Source organism: Pocillopora verrucosa, chromosome 11 (assembly GCF_036669915.1).
Source record: "Pocillopora verrucosa isolate sample1 chromosome 11, ASM3666991v2, whole genome shotgun sequence".
NCBI classification, from domain to species: Eukaryota; Metazoa; Cnidaria; class Anthozoa; order Scleractinia; family Pocilloporidae; genus Pocillopora; species Pocillopora verrucosa.
This window is the reverse complement of record NC_089322.1, coordinates 14,867,290-14,887,621: the sequence shown is the minus strand read 5'-3', so window position 1 is coordinate 14,887,621 and position 20,332 is coordinate 14,867,290. Positions and strand designations below refer to the sequence as shown.

General features: G+C 37.5%; 1 protein-coding gene across 2 annotated transcripts; it reads right to left on the bottom strand.

The window, feature by feature from the left end:
- Positions 1–1,086: 1,086 nt before the first annotated feature.
- Positions 1,087–10,800, bottom strand: LOC131789897 (uncharacterized). Of its 2 annotated transcripts, XM_066174389.1 has the most exons (9): positions 10,684–10,800; positions 10,013–10,107; positions 9,197–9,256; positions 8,401–8,436; positions 7,675–7,752; positions 7,221–7,289; positions 6,352–6,420; positions 5,666–5,734; positions 1,087–5,217 (listed from the first exon to the last, which is right to left on the bottom strand). In XM_066174389.1, exons 2-9 carry the CDS (start codon positions 10,077–10,079, stop codon positions 2,255–2,257), a joined length of 3,411 nt encoding a protein of 1,136 aa, XP_066030486.1. In that variant the 5' UTR covers positions 10,080–10,107; positions 10,684–10,800; the 3' UTR covers positions 1,087–2,254. The 2 variants fall into 2 exon arrangements, with proteins under 2 accessions (XP_066030486.1, XP_058963063.2); XM_059107080.2 differs by lacking the exons at positions 6,352–6,420; positions 7,221–7,289; positions 7,675–7,752; positions 8,401–8,436.
- Positions 10,801–20,332: the final 9,532 nt, after the last annotated feature.

Here is a 20,332-nt window from a genome sequence, read left to right as displayed (position 1 = left end):
ATATTTGTTGTATCTCTGGGTTCAAATGGAGAGGAAGGATTCCGATTGAAAGAAACTTTTAAGCTTAGCGGGCCTCACAGTGAAATACGGCCCGCTTGATTCACCAGTCACAGTACACGAACTAACTGAGAGATAAAATGAAGTATGCTATCTACTGAGACAACAGAAATATGCCAACAAGAATGTGTTATCTTGATGTAACGCAACTTCTCTTCACTAATGAGCAAGGAAATTTATGACAGCCAGAAGAGAGACGAAGTAATCAAATCTCTGGATGGAAAAGCCAAACAAGACCGAGCACGCGCTTTGTTCTAAGGAAACCTCGACGCAAATTCAAGACAGCGAGCGTCAATTTTCGCTCTCATTTGATAATCAACTGATGTCACAATCAGTAGAGCGACATATTCAACTTACATGGTTGTATCTTGCCGTCGACGTTAGAACAAAAGGTGCAACAGAATATCCAGATTATCACATAAAATGTGCACAACTTCGATGTGTACATCTTCAGCCTATGGGCTGCATGTATTAAGTACCTCAAGGCTGATGAATTGAATTAGAACGAGGCGGTAAATGCGAGTTAATTAAAATTGATGCTAATCATCCCGAATACGTTCTCGTGTCAAACTGAATTTCTTTTCCGTCTCTTTTGAAATGACAGGAAAGGAAAGAAACAAGGGTTTAAGTGGAAGGCAATGGGATATCCATCGGAAACTTTGTGCCTGAAAATCTTATTATTGCTAGGGAACGTGAACAAATCGATTTTAGTTCATACATACTTTGTATCAAGTGCTATCGTTCTTGTTTCTGATAGACGAACGATGTATTTTCACAGTCGTTCGCTTCCAATCTTTGAAATGTGAAAATCCTTATTTTACGTTTCCTTTCATCCCTCTCAGTTCTCAAGTGACCTCATGCACATGAGATCTTTAGAAATACTCTTCTCTCTCAATGAAGAAATAGAGGATCAATATCAGTATCTAGGCAACTACCCACCCACCCCTCCCCTAACTCAACAACAGTCAATTGATAACAAGTTAGGGTTAATGTTGGATTAGGGGAGGGGTAGGTGGGCAGTTGCCCAGATACTAATGTTGATCCGAAATAGCTTTACTCCCATTTCTCCCTGTTTCTTCGGTTACGTGGCAAACCGGAATCATCAAGTTGTCATAAACGACGGAAAGAATCAAAGTTATTTTACCATCAACCAAAGAGAGATCATTCCATGGAAAGTGCGCGAGAACGATTTTTAATCTCTCGTTGCGATACATCGAAAAACTCGCTCGTTCGCCGCGCTCACTGGTTTGCTCGGATAATAAGTTGATCCAATACCAAATTCTCAAAACTAACATCACAAGAACTGTATGGCAGACATTAGGGAGAATTACTAAGGAGATATTGGGAGTTAAAGGGTTAAACTTTCTATCGTTGAAAACTAAGAGAAATTAATTTGTATTAAAAATTGATTAAGATTTGACTGATGAAGTGTCAGAGTATCTCTGAATCTAACCTTTCAAAATGATTTGTCTTTGATCGTACAGCATATGGTGTAGTTTAACAGACGCTTAAATTATTACGAGTCCTTGTACTAGAAATTGTCAATGTAACGAGGTGATAAAAAAAACTTCAGGAAAGCTTACAGGTGCTAAAAAATTCTACTGTTACTGGGTACTCAAGTTGAATCACTTCAGTGTAAAACACTTAATTCTGGATCTTAAAAGATCCACAAAAAATCACGTCGGTGATATAATACTCATAAGGAAAATGTTGTAATAACTCACCGAAGGCTATATAAACAAAAAATACTTACAAATTATGTCACACTTGTCTAGTCTAGTACTAGTCCCACATTTGTCTCGCACTAGTCTAACATACTTAGTTTTAAATTCAAAAAATGCACGTATAACCGAGTTGGTGATTAAAAAGTTATGAAACAATCCCGTACAGCCTAAGAATACAAAAAACACTTCCCACTTGTTACCGAGTATTCGATTTGACCTACTCTAATGTAAAAAATTGACTTAATTATGGGTCTTAGCAGGATTCTTTTTTCAAGTAGTAGTTTTGTTGAGGTTAATAGCTTCTAAGAATGTCGGGACCTATCCTTTTTCAAACAGTTTTGAATGTCTCAGCTTTGTGATTGACAATTATGATTGAGTTTTATTATGACTTATCTCAAATTGTCCACACTTGTTCATGCCATCGGGTGCTTTCAATTGCAAGTTGCGTTGCAAATCCTCATTAACAATCAGGGTTATTCCCTCGAACTAGTCTCATTATAACTCATATCAACGTCTCCACACCTGTTCAGGCCGTCGGGTGGGTTGGGCTGCTCCTCCAAAGCCTCATTGACAATTAGTGCCATTCCCTCAAGTTGGTGCAATTCTTTGTGACAGTGAAGAAACCACTGGCCTGGATTATCAGAAAGAAAATTGATGACAACGTAGCCGCCAGCAGGGACCATTACTGTGTCCTTTCTGATCGTGCGGTTATTGATGTCAAAATTCATTGGCTCTGTCTTCCAGCTTGGTCTGGTACAACTTTCGTTCACACACCCTTCTTTAGTGCAGTTAACATCAGCGCAGGATATATCACTGTTGCGTTTTTTAACAAAACCAGTGATGTTGTCATACTCGGGATATCCAACGGCAACAACATGAAACGTATGGCCATGGAGATGAATTGGATGAGCACTAAGAAAAGCACCCATTGATGAAAACACCAATTGAACAGTTTCGTTATATGGAATGTCTATCACCATCACACATGAGCACTCGAGTGTCGATGGATTGCAGTCAGCCGTAAGGTTACAGATCGTGTCTTTTTTTCGAAAATCGTTATATTGGGTTAGGGGTGGAAAGGAAGGAAGAATAAAATTTCGCCCGTTCACTGAACTAGTTTGAGATCCACCTTCAAAACTAAAATTGATGAAATGAGTACAATTTCGGCATTGGCTGTTAGGGTTTGCATTTGGAAGTTCCCCAGGTGGAGTTGGCTCAAGTAAACGCAGCTCGTCTACATTAGTACAGGTAATGTTGTATGAAGAATGGAACTTCTGAAATGGGCAGTTCACTGCTTTGCATGGATTTTCCTTGGTGCACACTCTGAGAGTGGAACTGTTTTTGATTTCTTCATATCTATGCGACGGTACATCGGCATCTGGATCGGGCGACTCTCCATCCTGATTGTAGTGCAAAATAGCTTCTGCCACATGTCCTAGTGACTCGTAAGGGGGCCCTTGGCCATTTTGATTAATCTCCATAGTCTCTGCACGAATCCAGTAGTCTTTACTTGTCTCTGTTGCATTGAGTAGAAAGTCATATCTCTCTCCGGGATGGATCATGATGTAATCAACCTCTTTTTCGGGTTCAATCCAATAGCCGTCAGTGCCGACCACAATCAGTTTATGACCATCAATAGAAAAGCTGTAAGAATAAAGCCCTTGGGCTCCTACGAGTCGAAAGCGATATATCTTTCCGGACTCAACAGTGAATATACTCAGTCTTGTTTTATTGTATGGAACATCAACATGTCTGCCTTTGCCATTTATGATTCCAGAAAAGTAGGGGATAGGTCCAGCCCCGCCGTTGTCAAAACTACGTGTACTAGCATACCTTTGATCAGACGGAGTAGGTACTTCGCCATATGGTTGGTCTGGATAAAAGCCCAAGCCTGCTTGGCTCTGTGTGAACAGGTCCAAAGATGCCTCCCCTTGCCAGTCTAGAAGCGTTAAGGTGTGTTGATCTGGAAGATCTTGAAAGTTAGCGTTCAGTTCTGTTCGGATTTGGTCCAACCTTGTTTCATTTTCTTGGACTACAAGTGCTCCATAGATGCCATCTGTTCTTTGTGCGCCACTGTGGGAGTGGTACCAAAACGTTCCAGAAGGACTAGCAGTGTACTCGTATGAAAAGCTTGATGATGGTCCTATTTGACATTGAGTGACTTGCCCCACACCATCCATCCAAGGTGTTCCTCTCTGATGCATTCCATGCCAGTGAATTGAAATACCTTCAGTAGTGAGATTGTTGTGAACATGAATAATAACCTTTTGCCCTTCATAAACTATTAAGGTAGGTCCAGGAATTAGTCCATTGATGGATATTGCCATACGGTACGTTTTACCATCTACAAACTGGGGATAAGTACATTTGTCCGGGTCCAATGTTGAACATGTTCTATTAGATTGCAGTGGCAAACGTATTCCATTTTTATCGAAATAATAGCTCACTCCCTCGGCTCCTCGCAAAGCTATTCCTGTTGGTTCATCGACCGACAACTTTTGATAGCTCGTGAAGGTTCGAACTTCGTCAACTTCAAGATAAAATTTACAAATTTTTGCGTGTGCCATGCATTTGCACGATGGATTTCCGTATTCACAGGTTAAAGTCTCTTGATGTACCCATTCTAGATTGATTTCTTTCGAATTGTACTCTCTAAGCCACTTGTTGAGGTGTGGATCACTTGTCAAATCCATGTACTGCTCCTCACCAGTCTTAGCAGAAGTGTGAATGGATGATATATGCCAATTTTCACTTCCTTGATGATGAGTTTTTAGGCGTACTTCCTTAATTTCGGACATCGAAACGCACCTTCTGGTTTGAAATCGGCTGACGAAGTTCAGCTCTAGCACAGAGGATTGGCTTCGTAACTCATATCCTACAAGTTCTGCCCTAAGTTTTTGGCCCTGCGTCAAAACCAGGATAAGGAAGTAGCTCTTTCTATCCATTTTTGAGGAGCCATCTCCTTTCATGCTTCCCTTCGTCCTTGCCTCAACGCGTATGTACGTGATACAGGATCCTGCGACAGCATAGGTGAGGAGGTGCTCTTTGGCGTGGTATGGGTAATCATGTTCTTCATTGCCGTCCACCCACATACTGAAGCCTGGATCATTGGTCAGTTTAGTGAAGGCTCTATGCGATCCCGCGGTGTAGGTATCGATTGACGCAACGTACCATCTATTATTTCCTCGAGCCGCCAGATGAACCTTTGTTATTTCTTCACGAGTGCAGATGAGCGGTGGGTTAAAATCACTTTCGGCGTTCAAGTCTTCTTCGTGTTGGTGACCTTGGTATTTGCTTCCATTCAGCTCCGCTTGATGCACTTTGCCATCACTCAGAACGATCTTTAGTAGTAGATTCCCTTTAGGAAGTAGACCTTCCGAGTCATGGAGCGGTTGGTTACCCATCAATGCCACGACTTTTACAAAATCGATGTATCCTATGAAAAATAAATTTTGTTGCATTGTCAAACAAGCAATCACTTAAAAGTTTGGTTTTAAACTAATCGCCAAAAGATGATATTCGCAAGAAATTTCTAAAGGCCTAAATTTTGGAAACTGATTAGGCCTTCTGCCCGATGTATGCTAAAGCGAGTCTCTTAAGTAGAGACATATTTTTCAAATCATCAAATTGCATGTTCACTGTCTTAGATCGTCAAGCGTGCGTCCAAACAGCAAGTGTTGGCGTTTAAATAGGACCTCTTCGTTTCTATCCTCGAAAGTTTCCAATAAGGAATGAAACTGCAGCCTCTCGGTCATGGCTCATATCCGGCTTTCTTTCAGGTCTATCAGTGTGCCGAAAGTCATGCTACACTTACACTCCAGACTTGGAGAAAATAAGTAGCTGCCCTTTATTTTCAAATCTACACAAGCGAAATGCCACTTTACCTGGCTCAAGAGGCTTGAAATGGTCCTCGTGAAGATTCCCTGGCTTGCCTCGTAACTCGTTCAGCCCATCTAAATAGAAAAAATTGAAAAAGTATAGCTGTAACTCAATGAATACTCGATAAGTAATAGGGATATATCGAGTCATATCTCTCACTTCACCACCTTTTGTTGATGGTTATGGAGTGTTAGTGTGTGGAAAAAGAGGCTGTTCAAACATTTGGAAGTTTAAGGGACCCATGACTTGGTTTCAGTCTAGAGTCACACCCTACTGGCATCATGCATTCTGACTTAGTTTGGCTGGTTGGTTCTTTTTGGTGTCCTACTTAGTAAAAGTTATTTTCGAGTGACTTGGTTGATGAGTCATGTCAAACAGCTTTTAACCCGGTTAAAATGCCGCAACTATTTCAGCCAGAACGGTTTGAGTGATGCTGAATTGGGAAAACTTAACCCATCAACTCATGTCCAAATTGTTGTAATCTTTTGTCACGTAGAGTCCTTTGCGAAACATTTGAGTTTAGGAAAAAAGTCAGCGTCTAGGTTGCTGGCACAATCATGACTTCTGTCTCACACAACCATGTCTATTTGGAAGTCATCTTTCATTTCGTGCATATTCTAGTATCCTTGAGACAGCTAAGGTCCATGGTTACTCATTGACAAGTAGATTTTCTGCTTAGGAATCTACTCACTTTCTTTAGGAGTCTGAGTATCCAAATCGGGAAATACTCTTGAGTTCTCGAAAATTTCTTTGGTTTCGTCTGTGGAGAGAGTTAATCATGTGTGAGGATCTTCAATAAAGGAGATGTAATTCATAAACAGCACAGAATGAGGAAAGATAAAAATAAAAAGACTTCGAACTAGATGATGATGGGGCAATTTACCCGCTAGATTCGCATTGGAAAATCCAATAACTACAACAAGAGGCAAAAATAGTTGGCACACTTCCCCTGACTTAGTGGTCGACAACCCTCCACGCAACACGATGGAAAGAAATCTTATAATTCATCTCTAATACGTTACCTAAAAGTCCCACTTTGTAACCCCAGGCAACAGTGAGATGGGGGAAGTAAGGGGAGATAAATGAATGGATAGAAAATTCGACAAATAGTCGAGCGTGCCAAGACTTTTGTCACTCGTTGTAGTAGTAGTAGTCATTCTTCTAAACCTAAATCACCCTGAACGAGTTTCAATGGAGCTCATTTCATGTAAAAATGCGTGTTCTCCATTTCTTGTTATTTCCCAACTTAGCAATTTGCATATAGGATGTTTGAAGCATGGATTATTTTATTGAAAAAATTGTGTGAGAGCTCTTGCCCGAAAAAGAGCATTTTACTGGGAAAAAATTTTTGTATGTACCATTCTTATGATAACATATAGGAAGAGAACTCCTGACATCACTTAAATCCCTGGACTTCTGCATTGACGTCAATTATCTCACAAAGCTTCTTTTGTTGTCAGTGTTTCTAGTTTCAACTTGTAAGAGGCGATTTTCGCGCGCGTGCTCCAAGATCTTTGATATTTTTTGTGTACGAAATGTCTAACTTGATAATCAACTTACCTTTGTCGGAAATTTGGAAGTTATGCTTGCGAAATTTTCTTGAATTTTCGAAATCTTCCAAGGGTATGTCTGAGGAGAAAAAGAAAATTAAAATGTATTTGCAGCCACACCAAAAGATTAGAATGACTTATATAAATGATAACAAACAGCCGGACCACCACAAGCAAAGAAAGCAATGCTAAATTACTTCCTTCCAAAATATAGACAAGTAAAGGCAAAAGAAATTCAGGAATAAGCAAATTTTATCCTGTGATCTATTTAGTCCTTGGTGCTTGCAAAACACAACTAATTAACTACTCTAGGAAAGAGATACATCCTGAATCTAGAGTGGCGCGTGCACATTTATGCAATCTTTTGGCCACATTCTAATTTATAGCTTTGCAACCATGATTACCTATAAGCCTATGCGCGCCCGCTGTCGCTTCAGGCTTTCTATATTTGGAGGTAGACTTACCAAATGGTTCCTCGATGTCTTTTACTACTCCATCCTCTTCATCCTCGTAGTCATCTTTCCCAAACTCACGCGGGAAATCTGAACGAAAAGAATAAAGGCCCATGAGTTTCTTCCAAAACTTTCTTACAAGTTTCTTTGGAGATCAAGTTGTCACTAAATTTTTAGATCTTTTCCTCTTAAATCTACAGATATTCTTAACAAAGAAGCCTTTGGCTATATTATGTTTTTGACAATATTCCGGAGAAATTACTGAGTTCCGTGAAAACCTGAGCATTAACGTTGCAAGCATTTTTAACGTTCTACCTAACCATAAATCTTAGTGCATACTGCTGAGTAACTCATCCAAGATTGTAACCATGTACTAAGAACTGGTCCTGAGGTAATTAAGCTTTTAGTTGAGTTCCACATAAATTATGGCCTTAACAGGGTAGAGCTTAAGTTATCGGAATCTTTCATTCTCATTGTTCTTTTGTGTATCTTGATTGAAATTGTAGCCATTTCAGTTGAAAACAGGAATTCAATAGTGAGCCTCGGAGAAAAGATAGTCCAAAACGAGTTTTTTCGAATATCGACAAATAACTTGAAGACGGGAGAAATACAATGGAGACAATGAAGATCGGGAGTCGAGAGTCGGGAAGCAGGAGAACGTGGTACGGAATGTGGGAGGCTGTGACCTCCCTGTTCCCCCTCCCCCATATGATCACCTATGAGATCAAGTTAACTTACCCATATGTTCTTTGATGTATTCCTCCTCTCTTAGATCTGCGCCAATTAAAAACGAAGGGAAAATTTAATCACCTCAGCTCCACAATGATGCTAGACTTAGTTTGTGGACAGAATTACAAGCAATGTTTTGCAATTGGAAGACTGAGGAATTCTCAACAAAAGAAAAACAAAAGATTTCTTTCCATCAAAATGAGGCGGGAGATTGTTACCAATGGAACAATTTTAATTTCATATGCGTATTATGTCTCATAGCCTTTTGTTAAGCCAGTGAGAGAAATATCAGAAAATAAAACTTTAGAAGCAAGTAAACGGTTAGAGGAATTCACTGTAACCTTTATATCTTTTTAAATGATAGTATATGTGCTCAACAAGAAAAAAAATATTGAAATCATGTCTCCCATCTGTAGCCAGCTGAAGAGAGAATATATCTTTTCAATAATTTCAGCTCTACACTAATCAGAGACTTGAAACAAAATTGCAAACTGCGCTTTATTCAAGTTGAACAATTATAATTTCAATCTACAAACATTCATTTTGAAACTTTGTGGGAAATTACTGTAAGAGTCTTCAATTGCATTTGTTTTTATTTGTTTTTATCCAGGAGACGAGATATTATTCATATTAGGGGTGTGTTAATTTCGAGTGTACATCACGGCTACAGCTTTTTTAACCTAGCAATCTGATCTTTGTCATGCTAGATAATCTGCCATGAATTCCAGTGGCAACCTTTGGGCTTAAACGAGGAACATGAATACGAACACGAGTGACAAGAAAAAATTGAAAAAAAAAAACTTACGTATAAATCGTCTCTTGTGGTCAGCATCTCTTGGATCTACCTTAGGCTTGAAGTGTGCGGCTGGAAACAATGTAAGAACGAAATAAATAAGATGTTCTCCATTTTGAGCTAATACATTTGGATAAGATTGCGAATTGTGTTCCGCGAAAACTAGACCCCCAAACCGAGCTCTAACTCCTGTAAAGAATTAATTCTTTTGAGAACAAGTCATTATTTGTCGCCTGGGGGGAGGGGGTGGGGGCAGCGGGTAGGAGTATTTAGGTTGCGTCGTTGCGCCCATTTTGGTTGAGTTGTGAGATGAGCTTCGGGAGGGCTTGTGATTGTCAAAAAGTCTCACAAGTTAAGGAAACTCGTTCGAATAATAGCTCCGAGTATTTTCCGAGGATTTTTCAACCCTAAAGTCGCGCACAGTTTGTTCCAGACCTCGTTCGAAAACAAAAAGACCAGTAACGTTCACTCTTGAATCAAATGGAAGTAGTTAATAGAGCTCCCTTTGTCCCCGTTAAAACCGAGAGAACATGATCGTTTCAGACCACACATAACGTTAAAATGGGGGTAAGAACAAAAGAGTGAGACACAAGGCGCAGCCAAGTGTGTCACTGATGTTTTTGCCTTATTTCGGAGTCGTCTATGATCTATAACTGGACATACCCTCGGCAACATGGAATCTATTTGTTTTATGAGGAATAAAAAAGCAAAATGGTTTTAATGGTGACACCATCTATACGTCTGTTCTAACAGATCATAAGTCACCGAGAACCAATCAAGATGCGTATTAGTCCAGCTTATTATATATTAAAATGATTAATTTAGTACCTGAAACAGAGCATTCAAGAGCACACATAGCCACAAAAGCAAGGGAAAAAACTGTAGAGATCTTCATTGATTTCTCTGTTTGGCTGTCTTTGATACTTAAAAGAAAACAAGAAGATTTGATATGAGCGGATGGAGGAGACATGTCAATGACGCAAAAATATTATCAACGAGAAAAGGCCAACGCAAAAGGCAGAATATGCTTGGATTGGATTCGGCTCAAATACTTGTCGTTGTACCTGCACAATTTAACGGCCAGCTTTGAGCAAGTGTCTGGATAAGAGATTCTAGTTGCGGTATCGTGGACAATGATAAAGGTGGTCGTGATAGTATCCACCCACCCCTCCCCAAGTTGTACTTCCAAAAGCCAAGAATATTTTTCTTTTCTCTCGAGACCGAGCGGGCGAACAAGAGGACTGAAAAAAGAGTCCAGTTAGAGAATCTTAATGATAAATCAGGGTGGTATGGGCTTTGAATAAAGATCCACGAACCAAAAGGCGTGCCATGAACGTTAGCGCGATTCCAACTGTTTTGCATGTTAAGAGCAGTTATTTTCGCCCATAAAAAAACAATATCTTTGTTAAATTACCTTATTTCAAAAAATCTGCTTCAGCTCTTCCTATCTCATTAGAAAAAAGGGAGAATGCACTGTACAGAATAAAGAGTAAACTTACTTGGCACAACCGACTCGTCACAAGACTATGGAAGTCTCTCGAATTCTCCGAAGTACCTCAAACAAACCTGAGCAACTTATGGTCAAGAGAGAAACTGAGCAGCCTTTTTATGTGATTTGAGTTGCATCAACAAGAGTTTGTTAGTGAAGGTTCCATTGTGAAAGACCGCTTAAGGCGAAATAAACACAAAAACTTTATCAAGTGTTTTTTCTTGACTTTTGTGTATAATATAATGATTTTCATCTCACGTAATGTCATCCTTAATTGCAGTTACCAGGGAGTTACAGTTTCCCCGAGTATCTTATCTACATAGCTTTCCAGAATTAAACTCAAAATGTTGTTCATGTCTAAGGGGCTTAGCAGTAAAAATTTAGATCAGTTAACTTGGTTAAGGAGCTCTCTCTTGAATGGACGATAAAAACAAGCTCTTCTTTCTTTCTGACATTACTCATAGGTCATTCAACAATGAATAGGCAAGCTTATTGAAGCAAAAATAACTAACGAGTTAACGAGGCGTCACATGAAAATTTATCCATTTGTCTGTATAACCGAGTAATAAAGGGGTGTAAATTGTAACGTGGAGGCACTACTTGGCAGGATGAAGGTATTAATATAGCTGTCTACGTCGATTAACTGATAATATTAAGAAGTCTAATAGCTTTTAAAAGTAACAGCATTATTATCGTCGAAATTTCATTTCTTATACGCTTAAGTAATTTTTTGTGATAAAAACATGCCTTTGTTCAGTGTTGCAAGAGCCGACTTTGTAAACAATAAAGTAGACAATAATTAACTTATGAAAAAATACAATTATTTGCGGGCTATCAACAAACAGAACACTGCAGGAAGTACTTGAATAAAACAATCTACTTTAAACCGAATGTTTCGTCGTTTTAAACCCTTTTAATCAAGCAGCTGAAATAACGCAGTTTAACGCTGCTGATTTGCAGGATAAAAGGCCAAGTAGCAAGATGACTCCAAACTTACCATCTTCTGCGTAGGAATTTTAGGTTTTCAAGTTAATACTATTCATAATCGTCTATTATTGGCAACATGCCTAGTGTAGCATAACTCGTAAGGACATTGCACGACAGTCAGTAATCATCGAGTTAAATTACTATTGGCCTTTCATTCTGCACATCAGAAGTGTAAACTGCGTTATTTCAGCTGCATTGAGGCGTCTAAAATAATTTTAAAAGGTTTGGGCTGAAGTAGAATGTTTTATCTAATTACAAACTGAAGTGTTTTGTTTTTTGGATAACCCCCTGCGCATAATTATTTTTTTATTTTTTATTTTTTAATTATTGTCTACCGTTATAATGTATTTAACTCTCTCCTTGCAACACTGAACAAAGACGCGTTTTATCCAAAAAAAAAAAAACTTAAGCGTCTACGAAACAAATATCATTGTTCTGTGATGAAGCTGCATACTGTTTGGAAATAATGATGCTACGTCGCTTTTGAAAACTGTTAGATTTCCTGATGCCAATTGCTAATCAATGTTAATAGCTACGCTGTTCATGCCAAATAGTGACTCTATTCCTTGCAATGACTGTGACAACGAATACATCGGACAGACCAAACGTCAGTTTGGTACACGTTTAAAAGAGCACCAAAAAGCGGTTTTCCTTTGCAAAAAGGAAAATTCAGCTTTATCGGAGCATACATGCCTAACTAACCATACAATTGGGTGGGATAATTCTAAAATTATCACCACTAATCGGCGTTACCACCAGCGCCTTTGTTTGGAGGCTTGGCATATGAACTCCGCCCACGCTCCCTTAAATCGTGACGATGGCGGTTTGCTTCCTGACGCCTATTTACACCTCGTCAGGAAAAAGGCCGCTAATTAGTGATCATATAAAAGGACCTCTTGTTGCAGTGTTTCACCCCTGATGAGGGCACTAGACAGGAGTGTCGAAACGTTGGTTCTATGAATTGTAACTTCTTCGGTTACATTCATTAAATCTGTAAAGCAGAGTAGCATCAAACCATGTGGGAACTTTAATATGTGACCCTAAGTTATAACTTAGCATACCATTAAGATACAGACGAAGGGATTCATTTTCATGTGACGGTTCGTTAGCTCCGGAAGTTGATGCCCTTTTTGTACTATTTTTGCTTCAATAAGCTTGCCTATTCATTTCTGGCTGACATCTGAGTAATGTCAGAAAGAGACAACTGCTTGTTAGCATTATCCATTCAAAAGAGAGGCACGTAGGCTAGCTTCTTAGCCATGTTATCCGAATTAAAGTTTGTTCCTGTAAAGAAAAAACCATGTTCATGTAACAGCATTTTGAGTTTCATTTCTGCAGAGTGAAGCTTTTTGTTCACTGAGCAGTGGAGGGTAACAGTATGCGATCTCGTGCATCGAGACATAGTCAGGAACTCGCTATTAAATCGCGTAAAACTGCCACAAAGCAAAACAGCTCTATTTTGAGAGAAAAACATTAATAATCAACGAGCAGAGGTATCTTCATAGGAAAGATAGACGAGCAGTCACGATAGTCAGCAATTACTGGATCACGTAAACAAATGGATTATAAGATCACATACCCCCCACTGCCCATTGACTCGAAGGCATCACTGGAAAGAGTTTCTTGCTGGCAAAACTCTGCAGAAATGAAACTGAAAATGCTGTTCTTTTACAAGGCTTTTTTTGTGCGGAAATGTTTTTTAACTCAGCTAACATGGCTGAGAAGCTAACTTAGGAGCTTAATACTAACAAGCATTTGTTACTTTCTGAAAATACCTGGAGGTCATTCAGAAATAAGTATGCAAGCTTATTGAAGCAAAAATAGTACAAAAAAAGACATCAACCTCCGGAGCTAACGAACTGTCACATAAATAATGAATTACTTTGTCGGTTTCTTAATGGAATACTACGTTATAACTTAAAACTACTATTTTGCCTGATCAGCATAGCTTTTATATCGATTAACAATTGGCATCGGGAGATCTAACAGTTTTCAAAAGCAACATAGCATCATTATTTCCAAACAGTCCACGACTTTATCACTGAACAATGATATTTGTTTCATAGACGCTTAAGTTTTTTTTTTTTTAAAATAAAAACGCGCCTTTGTTCAGTGTTGCAAGGAGGGAGTTAAAGGCGCACTAATGGTAGACAAGAACATCAGGACTCGAGGGAAAACAAAACTAATTAGTTTCCCGAGGTACCATATATTAAGTGCTTTGTTATATATTTAGACTTTCCCTTCAAAAATCATGTGGCAAAAACATGCTGTTGTTTTCAGCGCGAGGGCAACAACTGCGCGATTGTACCCGGTCGGGATACATTTGAATTTGATCAGGGGCACGTCACCAAGAATCAACCAATCACAGTCCTCGTTTTGTTGAATGAAAGTCTAGGTAGATAACAATACGTTAATATATAGATGTAGCCATGTCTAAAAGCGGTGCTCTTGCTAATTTATTTTCCAGCCCTTCATTATACTGAATAAAAACTGTAATAAAACTCTACAGCACTGGCTTAGGAGTTTCTTCAAGGGGAATTAGAGACCAGTTCGGAGGGTGGGGAGGTGGGGAAAGAATTGACGAGGTCTAGAACCTGGGGACGGCGAATACTAGTCAGCGGTATCTTCAAATAGCTGTGGACCTTCGTTGTTCTTCCTGATGTCTTGAACAAATTTTCGAAGATAGGGAATGTTTTCATCTTCAGGTGAAGTGTATGATGTCAGCATCAGTTGAAGTTGTTTTGTATTGGGCGTGACTTAAAAAATTTCGGTTTATGAAATGAGCCAAAATCGAAAGAAACGACGGTAAACTACTTTACGTGAAGGCATCATATTGGTCGATTGAAATGTAGTCACGTAAGCACAGGGAGTCCGTAAAACAATACGCTTATGGGCTTCTCTTATATCTTATCTTGAAGTTGCCAAGTGGGACTGCTTGCTCCACCTTTTTCTCTCAACGTTTCAACCTCCTCTGTTTAGCGTAGAAAAAAAGAGAAGTAATTTTCAACTCGTGTTTGAACGTGTAATTTTTTTTAAAACTTTTTCGCTTTTGGGTATTCTTGTTTCACGATTTTCCACTGACTGGAAATACACGACGTATTTTTGAGATTTTTTCTGTTAATTTTTCATTTAATTTTAATTTTAATTTTTTCTGTTATTTAATTCGGTAACTGCATATAATGTGGGTGTCTTTAAGAAAACTTGAGATAATACCTGGATTTCATTTTTACATCACAGAAATCAATTCGAAACATAAATCAAGTTTTCTCTTTAGTTTAAAAGTTGAGTTGATGTTGTTATTGGCTATATTAAATAGGTTGAAAAGTTTTAAAAGGTAGTTTCTCGTGTTTGCAAAAATTGAATTTACTGGAAGGTGAAGTTGTTGCAACATGTAAATTTAATTGATATGTAAAAAGTTTTCTTTTGACTATCTAATGACAAGTCTTTGTATTATATTTCAACCCAACCATCTTCCATTACTCATAAACACTACTGCAAAATAATAAGCTAGGGAAATGAAACAACTTGTGGCATATACACCATGTTTGAAATACCATGTCCATGTGTATGTGGGAATTGTCTGTATCATTAATTTGCTAAATGCTCCTGTTGGCAATGTTTTGATGAGGTTAGGCTGTCAGGGCGAAGGAACTGACGATTTAAGTAGGCAGTGACTTTCTTTAAACCTAGAAACTTTCATCATGAAAGCCACACTTGTGCCTGGTAACTCATTCTTATTCTGATAAACTAGTTTTAAGAAGGATACAATATTTTATTAGATAAACTTGATGCATAGGCTGTGCACAAACTTTTAATGTGACTATACTTTTATAGCCAATACCAGTCCCTTCACATGATAAAATATTAAGAAAATCAGAAGAAAAAATAATCTGCCATACATCTGCAAGATTTCATGTAATTATTTTAATTACATGAATATTAACTGATACTGAGATATCTTAGAATTTTCAAAGGAAAATAAAATTGGTTGAAAAATTAGAATTCAGCATAACCTGGATAAACAAGATTCTTAGAAAAAGAAATGTGTACTAATGAAAAGCTAAGCAAACGTTTTTAAAACACCTGCCTGTACCTGTACGGCACACAGTAAAGTCTTTTGAAGTACAGTAGTCATAATCCCGGTTTCATATGTTGAAAACACACGCACATTCAGATTTCCTACAAACCTGTAGTTTAAGCCTGTGATGACTTCAAAATTTTGATGCACACCTCAAAAGGAGAACAAATAAATTTCAAGTTTCTAGTTATTCAGTTTAGGTTAGAGAGGTAAAATTGAGTCAAACATTTAAGACATACAACGACAGGTTCACGAAATTTTTAACAGCTAATTTTTAAGGTTAGCCTACCCAGAACAATCACCTTCATGTACAAATTTGACCAGGTTTGTACTGATGATGCCCAAAAGAACTATCTGTGGTAAAAGGGTAGGCTTTCCTTTCCTCATATAAATAAATACTGAGATTATCATCTTCCCACAAGCTCAGTGGAAAGTAAGAGTGAATGAGATTGATAATGACTATGTTATTTGAATAAATATCCAGAGAAGGATTAGAAGGAAGATATGTTCTGCACAACTATCTTATTTTAATTTTTTAACCTATAAAGCTAAAGCATTTACATTCTTGCTTTGTGCATTATGTGGACGCCAATTAGTATAATTTTCATGCGTCAAAATACAAAAAATGTTCTCTTCATCTATGTGCCCTAAACATCACAACGGAGGAGGCAGGTCAAAGTAAAAACATGAATTAATTAAAGTCCTAATTAAAGGCGGATCCTTGTTTTTGCATATTCCCACCCTTTAAAACTTGCATATCATGTGACCAATTCCTTATGTCGATGTTTAGTTTGGGTATGAGTAATGGTAAGAAATGCAGTAATGAAAGCTTGAGCAAGAGTATTTAATGCAATCTAAATAATAACATGACATGTTATGATGTGGTAACTTACACAAAAAATTTATATAATCACACAATTCCAAACAAAGGAAGTCAGGTTTGTTGACTCACCTGCTTCAACTTTTTAGGGCTTATGGTAAAGAGAAATAGATATGGTAAACAGTTACAATTAATACAAATTTGAAAGTTTGAAAGCTAAGAGATATACATTACAGTCATCAGACACTATGCATCCAAGAAAAAAGGGTCAATTGCCACCATAACTTCTCCCAAACATTCATGCTTACAGGAAATCATAAATTTTTGTTACTAGATGGTACTGTATTTACAATAGTTCTACCGACACAAATGCATTTTTCTAAAGTTATCTCAGCATATGACTGTACAGGTCATGTGGAAGGTTCCTGCATGAAGACTAACATTTCAATTACCTCAGCAAACTGTAATCATCAGAGTTGCAAGCCAAGGTGTATTTGCCAAGTGCTCAAGTTTCCAAATTAGTCACCTCATATTACTGTGTAGTTTACTCCTTTTTAAGGCTATATTCAGCTTGAGTATCCTGTTACATGTGAAAACATCAAATGTTACTCACATTTTCAAATAATTGCCTGAATCAAAATTTATATTTTTTAATAACCTGCTTCCTTTAATTGCGCTCCAGAAATAGTTAAAAATATAGAAGAGAAAGGAAGAAAGTTCTTGAAACATTCTATGTTAAATGAAACTTTGTTGTGAATGTTAATTGCGACGGCAATGAAAACGTTTCTGAAGCTATAATAACAATTAACTTTCCATGTAAACAAACCATAACGAAGCATGCTATGAATCAATTTAATCTTACCCAGTTTGAATGTTGGATCCAAAATCTGATTAACTTATTTGTGAATAGGAATTAAAGCTCAGTGCGTTTTTCTGCTTCTGTCATTCTAAATATTAGAAATCAATCACACCACCACTTAAGTGTAATTTTTTTTATGTTTACTTTTTGGTATGGACATCTAATTTCAGTATCTATCTTTTACCAGCTGACATTTCAGAAGAATCACTGGTAGTTTGACAAATTGCAGGCAAACCCTACAACTGATTAAATTTTATTTGATAAAAAACATGAAGGGCAATGGAGAAAAATAGCTAGCACAATTCAAGTGATTTTTTTTACCATATAATGGTAAAGTTTACAATTTCCCTCATTTCACTGTCTTCTGCTTATTTTTTTGTTTGCTATCCTAACCATCTTAACTATTGTTGCCAACAAATGCGAGGAGCATATAAAAATGTGTACGATTATTGGCCCTTCAATCCCTGAGAGTGACTATCATCTAATTTCACCTTTCAATATCATCCTTGAATCGAACAAGGAGGTCATTATAATAAAGGGAAAGATAATCAACTGAAGAACCTCTTGACTGTTAAACAAATTCTCCCTGCCAGCACATTAGGAAATGTATAGAGAACAGTATGGAGAATATGCATACTGATGTTAGAATGTTAGGGTATAGGGTGTTAGGGTGTAAAGGGTTTAAGACATCATGTAATCTGTATATGTAGAGTATTGCTTGAATGTATGATTGCGGTAAGTGCAAGTGCCTAGTAAACATCATTCTATGGTCTTCTACGCTTCCACCTTGGAAATTAAAGATTCAGGAGAAGCATATGACATTAACTATTATTAATACTGATTTCCTCACTTGAATTCAGTCTGAAAAGAGAGCTCTGCAACACTTCTGTTTTATCTTCTCACACTTGAATTAAAACATAAGGTTTAATTATTTTCAAGGAGGTTAAGGAGGAAATTAAAGGAATGGATATATGTGACATAAAGAGAAACCTATAATAAAATAAAGCAGAGGCACATTACCTACATGTCTATGCTTCTGAATACAGCTATAATAGGTATTTTTAAGCAATTATCTACATATGTAAACCGGGTGCAATATACGGTCGTAAAAGCAATTTTATTCTAACCTTCCTCCTTGAAGGGTGCCTTGTGTATCAAGTGTATCAAGTTCAGTACCTCCTGAGTCATAAGCCAGGATTTTTGGGCCGCAAAATAATAAAATAATCAACGAGTTATGCCAGGCCAATTTCTCGAGAGTCAATTAAGTAAAGTTTCTTAAAATCGTATGGAAAGTATAAAATGTGCTTCTCTTGAGCTACATATACGGATTTACAGTCTTAATTACTGATGAAATTCCGAAAGTGTGACTCGAATAATTCAAAAGAAATTTCCAAGAAAGTAACAGAAATAGTTCACAAATAGTAAACTGATAAAGAGTCAACAAAACTTCCCCAAATTATGGTGCCGATACGAATTTATCGTTCATAATCACTTCTGCACTACATATACGGATTTATTGTTCTTTATTACTGATGAAATTCTGAGATTGTACCTGAATGAATTCAACAGAAAATATCCAGGGAGGTTACAGAAACAGAATCTCAAAAACTGTTCTTGAATTCGAAAACTGTAAACAACAATTATTTACGCTAGCCATGTGCTTAGGAGCGTGCTTATGAGCTGCGCGAGTTGCGAGCTCTGCTATAACTTAGAGACACTTTTTGACATGACCAGCATAGCTATAAATATCGATAAACCATTTTCATCAGGAAAAGTAACACTTATCAAACGTAACAGCATCGTTATTTTCAGACAATATACGACTTGGTATAGAGAAATGATATTTATTTCATGCTTTTAAGTTATTTTTTTCTTAAAGAGCCTTTGTTCAGTGTTCGTAAAGAGTACAATAGCAGTAGACAATAACTGAGTTCTTAAAAAAAAAATTATTTGCGAGGCCATCAACAAACGGAACACTTCAGGAAGTCATTAATAAATCACTCTACTTCAGACCTACTGCTTTTAGTCGTTTCAAACCTTTTTTGCGGTTAAAATTACGCAGTTTACGTCTCTGATTTGCATGATAAAAAGCGAAGAGTAAAAATGATTCCAAACCTTCCATCTTTTGCCAAAGATATTTTAGGCAATCCGTAATTGGCTATTGCTGGTGGTACGCCGAGTGTAGCATAATTTGTAACACTTGTTGCATGACTTGTAAAGTCAGCTGCTTTTTTTTTGTCAGTCTTTTATCTGCATGAGTAGGCAAATCAGTAAACTTGTAAATTTTATTCAGAAAATTGTGAGTTTCTTTTACGATTTAGCTGCAGTTTTTTGGTTAAAATGATAATAAAGATCGTTCCTGCACACTTTCCATGGAATAATCTCCATTTGGTTGATGGTAAAATAACTTTTATTCTTTCCGTCGTTTATGACGACATTAAACTTGACGAGTCCAGCTTTCCATGTGGAGTATTTCTAAAGATCTCATGTGTATGAGGTCACTTGAGAACTGAGAGGGAATATAGGAAACGAAAAATGAGGATTTTTGAAAACAATTTTTTAATTGACTCCAAGGAGAATACGAGGCGTATGTTCCATTCGCTCTGGCGTTCCCCAATTTTTATTTTTTACCGGTTTTAAAAATAGGCAAACGTAAAATTTGATTTTCACCCTTTATTCGGTGGTGGGTACGGGTGGGGTTGTGAGTGATTGCCTTTCTTCCGTCGCTCCTAACAAAAGAAAATGATGGTTAAACAGTGGAATCAATTTATTGAGCAACAGATTTGTAGTTGTATCTTTTTTCCTTTTATTTTGCACCGGACCTCCAAATAATGGTGGAAGGGGGGAGGGAGAAAGAGAGAGTGTTGTCATTAGTAAGTTTCTGTTTCTTCCGTCGCCCCAAACAGTCGAAATCA

Excerpts from the sequence above, each read along its gene's own strand:
- LOC131789897 (XM_066174389.1), bottom strand. The coding sequence starts at position 10,079 with ATGAAGATCTCTACAGTTTTTTCCCTTGCTTTTGTGGCTATGTGTGCT. Across the intron at positions 6,421-7,220 it reads CTTCCAAATTTCCGACAAAG|ACGAAACCAAAGAAATTTTC; the intron begins GTAAGTTGATTA and ends CTCTCTCCACAG. Across the intron at positions 5,735-6,351 it reads TACTCAGACTCCTAAAGAAA|ATGGGCTGAACGAGTTACGA; the intron begins GTGAGTAGATTC and ends TTTTCTATTTAG.